This window comes from Gopherus evgoodei, chromosome 9, assembly GCF_007399415.2.
Source record: "Gopherus evgoodei ecotype Sinaloan lineage chromosome 9, rGopEvg1_v1.p, whole genome shotgun sequence".
NCBI classification, from domain to species: domain Eukaryota; kingdom Metazoa; phylum Chordata; order Testudines; family Testudinidae; genus Gopherus; species Gopherus evgoodei.
In genome coordinates, this window is record NC_044330.1 from 11,025,102 (window position 1) to 11,040,607 (window position 15,506).

At 39.0% G+C, this 15,506-nt stretch overlaps 1 protein-coding gene across 4 annotated transcripts in view; it reads right to left on the bottom strand.

The window, feature by feature from the left end:
* Window positions 1-15,506, bottom strand: part of FXR1 (FMR1 autosomal homolog 1) — a 70,301-nt gene continuing 54,795 nt past the window's right edge. Inside the window, exons 10-17 of one of the 4 annotated variants that reach the window (XM_030575176.1) lie at window positions 12,172-12,281; window positions 10,875-10,961; window positions 9,040-9,247; window positions 7,530-7,733; window positions 6,257-6,409; window positions 5,168-5,269; window positions 2,254-2,345; window positions 1-1,023 (exon numbers count right to left, since the gene is read on the bottom strand). In XM_030575176.1, coding sequence (XP_030431036.1) covers window positions 850-1,023; window positions 2,254-2,345; window positions 5,168-5,269; window positions 6,257-6,409; window positions 7,530-7,733; window positions 9,040-9,247; window positions 10,875-10,961; window positions 12,172-12,281 — 1,130 coding nt within the window. In that variant the 3' untranslated portion in view covers window positions 1-849. Of the gene's footprint in view, window positions 1,024-2,253; window positions 2,346-5,167; window positions 5,270-6,256; window positions 6,458-7,529; window positions 7,734-9,039; window positions 9,248-10,874; window positions 10,962-12,171; window positions 12,282-15,506 lie in introns of all 4 variants that reach the window. The other 3 variants (XM_030575174.1, XM_030575175.1, XM_030575177.1) reach the window with 3 other exon arrangements.

Here is a 15,506-nt window from a genome sequence, read left to right on the forward strand (position 1 = left end):
TAACCAATGGAAGATCAAAGTTTATTTTTTTCTACCAGCATACAAAAACATATTGCACATCAAACAACCAAAATAAAATACTCTACTAAGGACTAACATATGTAGTTTATACAGAATAAACTTTCTGGAAATTGATCTTTTCAGTAGTTCAGGTTATGTCTTAATGGACATGACTAATTCAGCTTAGTGTTTTAACTAAAGCTATGTTTGATTTTTAAATACTGTACAGTTTAATAAATAAACCAAACAAAGCCTCAAAAGTAGAACAGTCACTGCCAATGTCACCCAATATCCCTGCAGATTATGAGAATTTAACAAATGTATTCCAGTGGTCTGCAGTTTTTTTCCTCTACATACAGCATTTAAAAAACATGTATTAAAACAGACCAGTTTCCAGACTAAACTAATGGAGAAATTACAATTCAGTGCAAAATATTTTAGACTGCATTTCTTTCTAGTTTTCCTCAGGTGAAGAAGTGGTTGCATATTATTAAAAATGTAACAAAAGCAGCTAATGCTTTCATAAAGAATATTACATTAGGGATTCCCCCCACATCTTTGCCATATTTTGAAAACAAAATAACATTTCCTATAGCCAGCAAGTTTTTGTTTATTTAAATGTTACATATACTATCTCAAGGCACATCTGATGATATATTTATAACACAGTAGGTGTCAAAGTATGTTTAACATATGATTTCTTCAGGATCCCTCCCCTTTCTGAATTCCAAAATGGAGGAACTGAAAGTGCGGTGTCAAGACTGGCAATCCATATTCTATCTTTGGCAAGCTTATACAAGCACTATTGTAAAATGTAATGTAAAAGAACTGTAAACTAGGAACTTCAGTTTATGAAACACCATTAAGCACTGCTTCTTCCTGATTATTTTCTTCTTCTTGTATAGTACTTGACTTCTCTTCTTCAGGACTAGGCTGTGGCTTAGAAGGTTCATCCCCAGAAGCATTAGCAGGGCCATTTATTGCTTTTTCTGAAGGGCCATGTTCTTCAATCACATCTTTTGCCTTTAAAAGAAAAAAGATTTAAAAAACCTACTAGATACAACATGGAAAACCCCAATCATTTGGGGGGAACAGGGGGGCGGAGGAGCACAGTCCAGTGTGTTTTAAACATCAGAAGGGGAGCCAAGGTCACCTGAGTTCTAATCTTGGCTCGACACCAACTCCCTCATAGGAATTGCCACAGTGGATCAGACCAGTGGTCTATCCTATCATGAATAGTGGGCAACACCAGGTGCTTCAGAGGAAGGTGCAAGAAACCCTGCAGTTGGCAGTTATGAAATAATCTATCCTCCAAGAAAGTTTCCTCCAAACCCCCAATAATGAGAGTTTGGCTTAAGTTGCATTAGGTTTTATATCCCTTTCAAATCTCCTACTCCTTTTGAGTATTTACTAGTATAATAGGCTATTCTTGTTATCCATATAAATGAATAATACCTTTTCAAATCCTGCTAAGCTTGTCATCTCAATAAATGGAAATATTCTGGGTGGGTGGAAATGTATTTCCTTTCTTCAGTTTGATTTTGCCCCCTTTAATGTCACTCAGTGCCCCCTTGTTCTGGTATTATGAAATGTGTGAACAGGTTCCCAGTTTACCATCTCTACACCATTCATTCTAGCCTCTCTAGCCTTATGCTAGTCACTGAATCTCTGCCTTAGTTTCCCCATTTGTAAAATATAAAAAATAATCCTTGTGACTCCTGTGACATGGGTATTATTCATAAAGTGCTTTGAAGATTAAAAGAGCTTTACTGTTGGCAGGTGTCTAAGGAATTGGGGTAAGGACTTCTAATTTTAGAGTACTACATTAGATGCAGTAAATTCAACTTACTTATAAACTAAAAGTCTGACTTATAATTCAACAAGAGATGAAAATCAACTGCTGTGTACTCAGTCACTTTCTCTTGTGATGTTATAGTCATCTCAAACAGTTTCCTCTTTACAAAAGATAAAGTGGTTTTAAAACACCAGAATCTTCCGAAAGACCACCTGATTTCATAAATAGTCTGCAAAATTTACAATTTCATAATGTGGCTTGAAGATGGAAACAAAGTACTTTTGAAACCTATTTCAAATATACATTCACAACGTATAAATATATCAATTATATCATCAATAGGGTTTTTCATTCCCCAACTGTGAAAGACTATGAGCATTCCCATCACTAAAGAAGAGAGGCAAAACAATGCAGCATATATTTTTTAAAACTTTTGAGTTTTCTTCCTTTTTTCTTACCATTTCATTCTTGGTTTTGGCCAGTGTTTCCCTTGGGAGGTTTCTTTGTCTACTCTGAGATTCAGCTCGTGATATGTAATCAGCTACTGTGACTGTGTGAGGGAAGAAAAATTAAAGATGCTGAAGCGTTACAAAATACTTTTCAGATTATTTCATGTTTAACAGTGAGCTAATCTGCTACTGCGCCATTGTTTAGGATTTTCTGCACTTTATGCATAAAATATAGATTTTATAGCTGATAAATATGTCTTATTTGTGAATCACCTAGCAACTCTTTGGGTGATTAAAAATTATAATTAACTCAACAGTTAATTTATAATAATTTCACAGTAAAGATCAAATTATGTACTTGGATAACCATGCATGGCTTCCATTAAATCAGTGGTAGCTGAGCACAACATCTCTCTGCTTCCGTAGGCAGAATTTGGCTGGAATTAGGGTAAAAAATAATTCTAGTTTGAGGTAAGTGTAGGCTAAGCAATCTGAAAAGAAGGACTATCACTGAACTCTCTTCATGACATAAAACACTTTAGATTGTAAGCACTCTGAGGAAGGGAATTTGTTTATATTGGTATATTTTACTGACTGGAAAGTGAAATGGACACCTATGGTACCATATAAAATGTAAGGAAATTTCACTCTACGGTATCCCATAAATAGATTGAAGGGAGATTAAAAACATGGGATGAATAGGTGGAATTAGGGGAAAACAAAATTTTAAAATAAAGTATTTATTTCTTGCAGAGTTCTTCATGAACTAAGCACACCCTCCTGCTATTTCTTGTCCACTCCTGCAATTCAAAGGCAACTCTGTACTTCTAGAACACATATTTGTGATTATCACTTCAAAATGTATAAACAATGAGGTGATGAACCTAAAGAAGTTACAGAGCTTATCCAATAATCTATTGTATAACAATTAATAATTATATTTAGCATTTGACAAACTCCAGCTTTGGTAAGACTTATATCAGGGTCCAAGCAAAATGTATTAATTTGGTCTCTATTCCATTACTATTAGACACTTCACAACTGCGTGCAACTGCTCAAGAGTTACCTAGTTTTGAGAACAATTCAGTTCTCAGTACTAGAAAAGGTGCTCCTTTAAAATACTACTTTACACCCAGTGGCTTACATACATGCAATAGAACTACTCACATGAACAGTTATGCATTTACTTAAGTCTTGTATGCACAAATATTCATCCAAACTGTGCAACAATAAGAGAAACATTACAACTAAAGAGGAAGTGGGTATTCACTCGCTGCAGAAAAAAAAGTGCATTGGAAGTGGGTATTCACCCACGAAAGCTCATGCTCCAAAACGTCTGTTAGTCTATAAGGTGCCACAGGATTCTTTGCTGCTATTACAACTAACTGTCTCAAATGAAAACTAATTTTGTATATTGATTTTTAAACATTTGATTATTCAGTGAACTTTTCTCATGTTCTCATAATTACCGTAAACTAATGGAATTTAAATATCACATTACAAAAGGAAAAGACGATTCAGTACCATCTCTGGTACCATCTCCTTCCATTTATTCCTATATTTATAAAAAAATTTAGCAGGAGAGCATTATCCATGAGGACATTATAAAACTACAGATCTTTCACTATTACTCTCACAATCCAACATGCTATTGATCTGTCTTTTATTTTATTTACAAATATTTACTAATATAATAAAAGTTTATTCTGAACAACAGAAAAGCACAGTCTTCATTCAACTTCTGAAATATGGGGAGAAACTAAATTGATTGAAAGCAAAATTGAGGGGTAGTTTGGGGTTTTTTTTTGTTTTTGAGTTTTTATTAAAGCATGTTTCAGTGAAGGGAAATGCTGTAATGGCATTTCAAATGTTGACTAATATTATATTTCTCATTTACAAAACCCCTGGTAAAGCTGAAGCTGAAATTGATTTTTTTACCAATCTATTTCCTTTGTAAGTACACATCTATGTATTATAGGACTGAAGAATGCTCATAAGTACTGAACTGTTTGGATTTATTTTTTTAAAAAGAGCACTGAAGCATGTGTTTCAGGAAAAACCTACACATATAAACAATGACATGACCCTCAGCAAACAGATGCAAATAAAACGGTCACATTTTGAGCATAGCAGGATGGAAAACATCCCTGTAAATTTACCAAAATATCTTATGAATTTGCAGTCACACATTTTCTAGAACAAGTAACACTAAAATCAGAGAATTCACCTTTAAGCTTTGAAGTGTTAGTACACATAAAAGAAATGCCTCAAACCACAGTACCAAAAAACCAGAAACATGCAATTTCATTTAAAATGTCTTTTTTCAATTTGTGGATGATTTACTAAGTCCATAAAAGTGAGGGACTGATAGAATTGGCTTGATACATGCATAGGGCAGGCAGATGTCATGTAAACTCTCTCACATTCCTCTGCCAATGCACCTCAGTACTAACCCATGCCACCACTGCTGTTCCAAGCCATCTTCCTCTCACATGAAAAGAGCCAATCATGAAAAATTAAAAAATATTTGGTCATGTCACTTTCAGGGGGTTGCACAGGTGTAAGTGCAGAACATGTCCCAGTATTCTTATAGAGATTGATTCTGAACCACTGGAATCAATGGGAGTTTAGCCATTGACTTCAATGGGAGCGCAGCATCAGAAGCATAAACTGTATTTACAAGTAAAAAATTAAAATTTAAAGGACAATGAAAGTTAGTTTCATTAGACAGGTTATGAATTAAATATGTTCTGTTGTGAGAATTGTTTTTTGTCTTATACACAGTAGTCTTATTAGTTATTAAGTAATATTTATTTACAGTAGTGCAGCTATATATATATAGATAGATATATATATTTATAGATATATATATATATAAACAGCAGACACATGACATTCTTTCATGCTTTTGATCCGAGGTTACCCATAGTTCCACTCGAGTTACCTGGCTGTCTATCTTCTGCCTGACCCCTGAAGCGACGCCTGCGGCTACGATTGCGTCGCTGGGGTTTTTTGTCACTATCATCTGCAATTGCAAAGTTTACCATGAACTATTCTGACGATAAAACTGTTTTTCTTCAGCAGTTAAAGGATGGGCACAGATTGTTTTTTATTAACATGGAAAACAAAAGAAGATATACTGAAAGAAAATGGTATTTTGAACTGGAAGCATTCAAAATTGATTAGAAATTTGATCTTTCACAGTTTGGTCCAGATTCAGTAAAAAAAACTCAAGCACATGCTTCATTTTAAGCATGCACTTAAGTTTACTTGCTGAATCAACGCCTACATGCGGTTTCTGAACATATAATAAATCAAATATAAACTGCTACTAAACTATTAACAAGCTGATCTTTGGCCCCGCATCATTGGAAAGTTAAGTCTTCCTTACATTTGCAGTAAGATTTGTCTGACTTCAATGTCACCACAAAACAGATGATTCTTCAGTGGGTAATTTTATTCTTTTGATATTTGAGAGACAACAATTATATTCTGGATACTAGCCCCTTGTTCCTCAAGGCCCAGGTTCAGGAAAGCACTTATGCAAATATTGATGAAGTGAATGGGGCTTATTCAGGGAAAGCACTTAAGAATAGGCTGAATGGGGTCAGACATAAACAGGTGTTTAAGTGCTTTCCTAAACTGAGGTTCAAGTTGCCAAGGGTTAAGGAAGTAGGATTCTGGCCCAAGGAGAACCACGAGCACCTTGGTTTCTCTAATCAGCCTCAGAAGGCACTAATTAAAACAGCAGTACTGACAGGAACCAAAGCAGACCCACAAAGTCTCTTTTAGCCAGAAGTATTATGGACATTGTATAGGATAGCAGTAGAGACCAGTAAGAGAAAGAAACCTCATGGTACTTCCATGCATGTGGAAGATTTTTCACCAAAAGAAAAAAGGTTAGATAATACATTAATAATTATTTTTTTTAAACCCAAAACACTTACACAGCCAATTCACAATCTTTTGTGAGAACTCATTCTGTGGTTCTGTTTCCCAACTGATAACATACCTAAGCCATTCTCGTTAACAGAAGCAGTGTCAGATTCCGTCATTCCATCCATCAGAACAGCATCTTCATCAGTCCTTCGCCTGCGTGACCGCCTACGACGGTTAGTACTGTGATGAGATTCACTGGCATCAGTGTCCACAGTCTGGTCTGACTCTGTGTTATCAAGTAAGCTGTAAGGGTTGCTGTCCGGATCTTTAAGCACTAAATATCATATGGAAAAGGTCCATCTAAGACAAACTTCAGTTACAAATAGTGGGTCATATTGACTTCATTATACATTTTACAATACAAAAATGTATAAAATCATGCAGTACATTGCCACACGTAAAAGTTATGGTAATATGCTAGTTACTCTGGGCTTTTTCACTACTTCCGATAATCTAACAGGGTGTATTCTAGGGCACCACAGAACTGGAGAACACATGAGCATATTATCAAGAGACCCTCAATGTAATATTTAAAATAAACTTTTAAAAGATTAGTTTTTAATCCATTTATTTGCTGAACGGCCCTCTACACCTAGTTAGCAGATACATACATGTGGGGGCTTCCAATGTCACAGCCCTGCTCACTTGCTCACCAGACAAGAGTGTGGGAACCGCCATGGGCAGGAACTGTTCAGCAGTGCCCTGCAGCCAGGGGCTTGTCCTCCTCCGGGCAATCCTAGCAGAGGGTCTCTGCTCCACTGGGCCAGGACTGCAACCTCCCCTACACATTGTGCCCTGGTGTCTTGGGCCTTTTGGCCAATGCAGGGAGCCCCTTTCAGGTCTGGTGTTAGTGCTGAGAGCCCCCTGCAGCCACGCTGTCAGCACTGACCTAACCTTACCCCTATACCTACCCCCCTTAATTTCCAGGGACTGTAAAAATAAATACATATAGTTAAAAATAAAAATCATAAATAGTAAAAATTAGAAAAAAAATAAAAATCAAATTCTTCCAAGTCTAATTATCTGTGTAGGCTGGTGAAGAGTGAGGACTGGGAGTTAGGGAGAGATGGGATGAAAAGCAAAGCCCTTAAACTTTTTCAAAACATGGTGTATAAAACATGCCAATCCTGACATGACTGTACATGATTGACATGATCCAACTGTAAATATCTAAATTTTGATAGTTGGCTTGCAATATACAGCCTGCTATTTTTAAAAAAGCTGCAATATTTAAAAAAAATATATACACATACTTTAAAATAGTGATTTACTTAATTTAAGAAGAGAAAATAAAGCCAGTTGTCTAAAATAAAAATTAAACCCAAAATATATTTCAAACACACTACCAGAGCTAATGGATGACTTCCCACCACGTGGTCCACCACGTCCACGACCACCAGAAACACTACGCCCTCTTCCTCCAGAACGTCTTCTGCTGTCCCGCTGATGTCGGCTCTCCCGGTCATCTTCTCCTGCCAGTGACCAATCGCTCAGTTCATCTTTTCTCTCGGATTCCGTTTCAGAGGGATTAGACAGCTCAGAGTTTGTACCTTTAACAGTATAAAAAAAGAAAAACAAAGAGATGGACATGGAATTTGTGGCCATATTCTAGCTTCAAATGCACATAGGAATCCCACTGACCACAGGGATTCACATGTATGTGATATCAAAATATGGTTTTTAGGTTTTAACTGATATTTACCAACTCTCTAGAAGACTCTTAGTTTTGTTTTGGAATAATATGAGAAATGTGGTCAACAATTTATTATGCAATTTTAGTGATTTGCAAGTGCAATTCATGCATAATGTACATTATTTTGTCTTTCTGTACATGGACACACAAGCACTGAGGGATTAATTCCATCTATATATACACACATGTGGGCTATATGATCCAGTTTCTAGGCAAAAATTCCAAGGGACAACTTTATAGAGTTGCTAAGCAACTATTCAGTCATGCAACTACTGTAATGCTGGTTTGAACAATTTAACTACTATGTTAAGTTATAGTCATAAATCTCAATCTGATACTTCTGGCTAACAAACTCTCCATAATTTTTTACTGGATTAAAAATACAACTCCTGCCTTTTAAGCACTCAGACACTGAAGTAATCAGGAATGAAAATATTTTGGCCACTTGTGATTCTCGTATGAAGGTACAACACCTTGAAAATTAAACTCCCAGAGATAAAAGAGTTTGTTATGTACTACATCAAGATACTGCCAACTGTACAACACCCATTCCAGTTTAGTACACAATTCACCAAGAGTACAAAATGGCGACAACACTCCGCGCGCTGTCCCAACCCTGAGCACCCGCTCCACAGCTCCCATTGGATGGGAACAACAGCCAATGAGAGCTGCAGGGACGGCACCTGTGGGTGGAGGCAGCATGCAGAGATGCCTGGCTGTGCCTCCGCCTAGGAGCTGGACATACTGGCTGCTTCCGGGGAGCCCTCCCCCCCCAAGGTAAGCACCGCCCAGAGCCCTCACCCATTCCTGCATCCCAATCCCCTGCCTCAGCCTTGAGACCCCTCCGACACTCAAACTCCTGCTGCTGCTGGAGGGGAGAGGTGCGATGGCCCGAGACTGCCCCAGCAGCAGCCGGCGTGGTTGACCCGGGGGCCACCCAAGCAGATCAGGTGGCCCCTGGTCCAATCACGCCAGCCACTTTACAAGTCACAGACGTCCTGGAAAGTCATGGAATTCATGACTTCCGTGACCTCTGTGACAGACTCGCACCATTAGCTGTAAGTAACATATCTAAAAATGAAATATATATTAAAAAATAAACCACAGCATCATTTTCCTAGACAGAAGTTTCCATACCTGTTCTGTAATTTAAAAATACTCACCATAACCAGACGTATAATTGGGGCCTCTGCGACCTCTCCCTCTTCCACTGTATGACCTGGACCCTTGTACTGAGGAGAGAGTACTCTCATCAGTAGTGTACCCTTTTTCTTTTTCAGGACCTCTGGTGGAAGAAGGTCTGAAACCCATACCAATCTGACGCAGTTGTTCATCAATTTGGAGCCTCTCCATCCTTAGCTGTTCTACTTCCTATATTCAGAGAAGATAAAATCATAACCAGTTTTATAGATTATGTGTTGTTAGAAAGTGAATCCAACCCTCGGTGTCATTTAGCAGAGTATGTTTAACAGGTTTTCAGATCTTTCATTACCAATCAATATTACGTCATCTATTTGATAGTTGTCTGAAGGCCACTGAAAGCCTTATGTAGCAGTGTATTTACTTTCCTTATGCTTCATTAATGCTTAGTTCCTTTTTTATGCTTTGTGATTAGTTAAGCTGGAGTCAGTACATCACATGCAAAAACAAGTTACCTGAACCATAACTGTTGTTCTTCAAGATATGTTGTGCGTATATATATTCCACATCAGTACACTGGGCACGCACAAATCTAGAGTTAGAGACTTTTAGCTAGCATTATCTGTCAGGGTGGCACGTGTGTTGCATCTGCTGAAGCCACTGATTGGAAATATAAAGGGTGGGGCCAACTTGACCCCTACTTCAGTTCTAACAGGAATCCTGATGTCTTCAGACTCTGATGTACCAGGAAAGGAATGGGGGTTGTGGAATATATATGTGCACAACATCTTGAAGAAAAACAGTGGTACAGTTAAGTAATAGTTTCTTCTCTTTCAAGTGACTGCACAAATATATTCCATTTTAGGTGATTCCAAAGCAGTACTCTTTAGGTGGTGAGAACTGAGAGCTTATTTGAACATGAGCTGAAGAACAAACTTTCCAAAGTCTGCATCAACTCTAGAAGATGTTGTAATGGCACAGTGTCTTGTGAAAGTGTGAATCGAAGTCCATATGCAGGGCAGCCACAGGTCCATGACTGGGATGTTGTTTAAAAATGCTGCAGAGATAGCCTCACCTCTGGTGAAATGAGCCAGAATGCTCTCTGCAGGTGTGACGTTGGCCAGATTGCAACAAGCTCTGATGCAGAATGATCATTGGTGCAGAAGCCACCTAACTGATGTTATCACTACTAAGAACGCTGTCTTTGCAAACAAGTAAGGGCTCTAGAGCCCATGAGCCAGATACTATGGGGAGCTCCAATTAGTAGCCACATACACTGAGGAGCAACCGAGAAGGGATGAAGAGGTCTCTGCCCTTTTATACCCTTTATACCCTTGGTCCACAGCACAAGGAAGCATATGTGCTGCTCTGATGAGTAATGCTAGCTTGCAGTCTCCAATTTGAGTGCACTGGGCATACACACACATAATATGGAATTACATACATGTACAATCACTCAAAGGAGAACATATGTTAAACATTAAGATTGGACTGTTAAGTTAGGACATGCAAAAAATGTAGGTTAAAACACATTATCTCTGCTTCCCTGCATGTCTGCAAGGCAATAAGATGAATTTTGAGATCACACACTTTTTATCAAATATACATAACAGTGTTCTCCTGTAGCCTTATTAACTTTATTTGTATTTTAGATAACCTGTGATCACCTGCATTACGTTGGTGTTAAATTATATGTGCAAGGGAACAAAGTTGAAGCCATACATCCAACCTTAGGGCGAATCTTGAAAGGAACTGAACTTCTGCTACACCCACTGAAGTAAAGGTGTTACTCAAAAATGTAAGTATAAATTGATGATTTCCTCTAATAAGCATTTCCAAAATTCAGATAAAAACGTACCTTCAGATAGGCAATATGGTATTCTAAAAGAACTTGGACATTTCCAATGTTTTCTTTAGTGCCAACAAATACGAATGGGACCATTCCCTGTAGAAACAAAACTCTATAATCATTCTCAAAAAGAGAGAAACACATTATCAAAACCACAAAAGGAACAAATTATCTGACAACCACCACTCATAACAATGTAGCCTGGACCTTGGGCTGTATCCATCGTACACTAGATACAGTCAGGGGAAGGAGGCAACAGTGACAGACATTTCTGCACTTCTCTGAACCTTGGGCTACTGTAAGTTAGAGAAGCTTCAGGATTGGTTTAATTTATGTTTGGCTGCCTATGGCCCCAAGAAGCCATTTCAGCAGCTGCAGACTGGTGGGGCATGGGGATGGTCAGGCCATACCACTTTCCAGCCATGCTCATTGCACTAGTTGCCAGCACAGGAGTAGCTGTGGTGATTTTATGCCATTCCCAAATTCCCCCCAAAAGGGAGAATCCTTCACTAGCTAGTTAAACCAGCTTTTCAGCACACATGAACCTTAAAAGGATCAAAGTTATAAGTCAAAGTTTTCATTATATATATAATATTATCATGAATAAAGTGTGTAGCAACTACATTACAGTTGTGCAGGTGATCAGGTATTTGTGGGAGAAATGATACTGCAAATCAAAGAATGTGTTATTGAGAAATATATGATTATTTAAAATCAACTTTCCTGAGTTGCTGAAATTTAAATGTAAATTTATTGCTGGTGAAAGGTGCTGGCCTGACAGTCCTGGTGAGTGAAGTCCTCTATACATCCACAGAATAGGTACAGCACTGGCAGCTGTGCTGTTATCTTCCTCTACTCTGACCCACAAATGTGCCTCAACCAAAACCTACAAGGATCATCCTTAAGGTAATTCAACTTCCAGAGCCAGTGCTTTGGCCTTTCTCCTTGGAATGCCAAGGAGAGTCCCTCTCATCTAGTGTCAATTCTAGTAGTTTTTGTGATATGGATACCAGCTGACCAGCAACTGATTGAGATCAAAATAATGTCTCATAGGCAACCACACAGCCATTAGATACTAACAACCTGGGCTACATATGAAACGGAGATCCCAAACTAACCCACTGGCTGATCCAGAACCTCACCTTTTCCCCGACTTGTCAACTTTCTATGAATACTTTGCTAATATTAAAACAGAGAGTAAACAGTATCGCCTTTGCTCCTTCCAAAACCATTTGTTAACAAATTTCATTAATGTAGTTTTCAAAAATACAAGTTGAATAGTTGAAGGAAAGATTAAATAACTTACATCTTCTCTGGGCAGTTTGTTTTCATTGTCCCCTTCAATTCTCACCCGGACGACTCCAGACTTGTCTACAATCTCCTGAATCACTTTTCCATTTTTTCCAATAACTTTTCCTTGAGGGGAGGAAAATAGCTATCTTTGAACCAATGCTTCAAAGTTTTCTTTAACATAGTTTCCTTATCATTTCCAAGTTACAAATTCTAAAACAGTAATAGTAATCAAATAAAAGTCGTACTTCATGAGCCCAATTATCCACTACCTTGGACTTTATGTCACATTTTTCACCTACTTTACAAAGGTGCAAATGACAACACAAGGTACCAGTGGGAGTATTAATGCAGTGTACAAATCAGATATTTGTCATGGATGGTGGCTGCCGGATTCAGATTAGGTTCAACTGTGAGGTTGAATCAGGGCTAGGATTCAATGGCACTATAATTTTACAAGCTCTTCTTGCTTTATTTCAATGTATCTGGACCGGAACCAGGAAACATGAGATTCCTATATAATGGAGCCAACCCAGAATTTAAGTAAGTCCTTCTGAAACAGAGATCTTTCAGACCTACAGTCATACCACATCATGAGATTTGACAGTGATCTTGTCAAATCTCATGAGATAAACAGTGTTGGGACATACAGTAGTAAGTCTTTTATAACTGACTACCAAAATTGGGGATATTTTCAGTAGCTGGAACTGATGATTCAGTAGATTGCACTCTTCTCCTAGTACCAAACCCATGACAAAGTATGATGTTAGAATCACTCTGCTTGATGAGATGTCTTTTATCAGAGGAAATATAAAACTGAAGTACACTGGGACAAGGAGCTTTAGGGAAATGTATGTTTTATCTTGAAAAGGAAGTGGGAACCAACCTTTATTTTTTAACAGCTTACAAGACAGGAATTATCCTAATCATAGAACCACAGAAATTTAGGGCTGGAAGGGACCTTGAGGAGTCATCAAGCCCACTCCCCTGCACTGACGCAGAACCAAGTAAACTTAGATCATCCCTAATAGGTGTTTGTCCAACTTGTTTTTAAAAAGTTTCCAAAGATAGGCACTCCATGACCACCCTCGGAAACCTATTTCAAGGCTTAACTACCTTATAGTTAAAACGTTTTTCCTAATATCTAACATACATCTCCCTTGCTGCAGATTAAGACCATTACTTCTTGTCCTATCTTCATTGCACATGCAAAACAATTGTGTCTCTTTGTAACAGCCCTTAATATAGTTGAAGACTTAGGGAGGACCTGATAACATTCTTCGTTTCTCAAGACTAATCATGCCCAGTTTTTTTAACCTTTCCTGATAGGTCAGGTTTTCAAAACTTATCATCATTTTTGCTGCTCTCCTCTTGAATCTTTTCAGTTTGTCCATATCTTTCTTAAATTGTGGTGCTTAGAACTGGACACAGTGCTCCAGCTGGCACTTCACAAGTTCTGAGCAGAGCAGTACAACTACTTCCTGTGTTTTACATAGAACATCCTGTTAATACACCCAGAATATTAGCTTTTTTGCAGCTGCATCATATTGTTGACTCATTCAGTCTGTAATCCACTAGAACACCCAGATCCCTTTACCACTAGACAGTTATTCCCCATTTTGCAGTTGTGCATTTGATTTTCCCTTCCTACTTTGCACTTGTCTTTATTGAATTTCATCTTGTTGAATTCAAACCAACTCTCCAATTTCTCAAGGTCATTTTGAATTTTAAACCTGTTCTCCAAAGTGCCTTCAAGTCCTCTAGCTTGGTGTCATCTGAAATTTTTTTAAGCATACTCTCTACTCCATTATCCAAGTCATTAATGAAAATACTGAATGGTACTAGACCCAGGACTGACCCCTGAGGGACCCCGCTAGATACGCCCTCCCAATCTGACAGCAAACCATTGATCAATACTCATTGAGTATGGTCTTTCACCTGGTTATGCATCCATCTTATAGTAATTTCAATCACATTTCCCTAATTTGCCTTTAAGAATCATGTGGAACTGTGTCAAAAGCCTTACTAAAATCCAGGCTATCACATCTACTGCTTTGCCCCATCTACTAGGTGAGCAATCCTATCAAAGAAGGAAATTAAGTTGGTTGGGCAAGATCTGTTCTTGACAAATCCATGCTATTTCTTATAACTAGGGCCAGTGTTTTCCAACAATGAAAACAAGAGTAATTTCAGATTTTCAAAGCTGTATATTTTGGAAATTCAGAATATGCACTACATTAATGAAAAATATATTGTATTGTATTGTAATACTGAGGGCTAGAGCCAGCTGTGTGCTGAGGGGAGGTGAATGGGGAAGAGGTGCTGTGGACACTGCCGAGAGCAGGTGCAAGCATCGTCTGTTCTGCAGCATGGTGAAGAAGCCCAGTGCCACGCTGCCAAGTGCCTGCCTGCCCAGGGGAAGCTCCTCAGAGGTTTTGCTGAGCACAAGCCTGTGTGAGGAGGGGAGAAGCTGGCAGTGAGTCTCAACAGCAACCAGTATCCAGCTTCTGCCCTGCACCCTGGGGATGAGTCAGGTGGGCTGCCAGATTTCTACTGCATTAACAGCCCAAAGTCACTTAAAAACTAGCCCAATCTGTGTACTGAAACAAAGTGGGGGATGCTCAAGAGGTGTGCCTATACTAGGAGGAGGTATGGGGGGAGGTTACTGGCGGGAGTATTTGCAGGGGATACTGGAGGGTGGTGTGTATACTGGGAGGGGATATTGGGAGGGTGCTGAAGGGAGTACCTGCGGCCTCACATTTGAGGTTGGGAGCAGTGTTGTGACCCTTGTCATGGTGGCTGGTGCAGGCGCAGGATGCAGCGCCAACCCATCAGTCAGTGCCTCCCTGCAAGTCTCTCCCCCTCCCCAGGGCTTAGCCCTGTCACCCCTTGTGGTCAGAAATCTGGTTAGGGCTGTGACCTAAACTCCACCCACGTGTCATCTCTGCTCCAGCCTCTGCCCTGGAGATGAGTCAGGTGTCTTCAGGCAGAAATCTGTGTTTGTGTGACCCCATGTGCCTTGCCCATCCTGTGATCGGGGAGTTCCCAAAAAACTGGCAATTTCTGGCTCGGCCCTACTTATAAGTTTATTATCATCCAGGTGCTTACAAACTCATGGTTTAATAATTTGCTAATGTACCTTTGCAGGTATTGAAGTTAGGCTGACTGGTCTATAATTCCCCAGGTCCTCCTTGTTCCCCTTTTTAAAGATAGGTGGTGCTATGTTTGCCCTTCTCCAGTCTTCTGAGACCTTTCCTGTCCTCCAGGAGTTCTCAAAGATAACTGTGGAGCTCTGAGACTGTGTAAGGGTACTTAAGGAACCAGCTGTAGCACACATTTTTACAGTTTTAG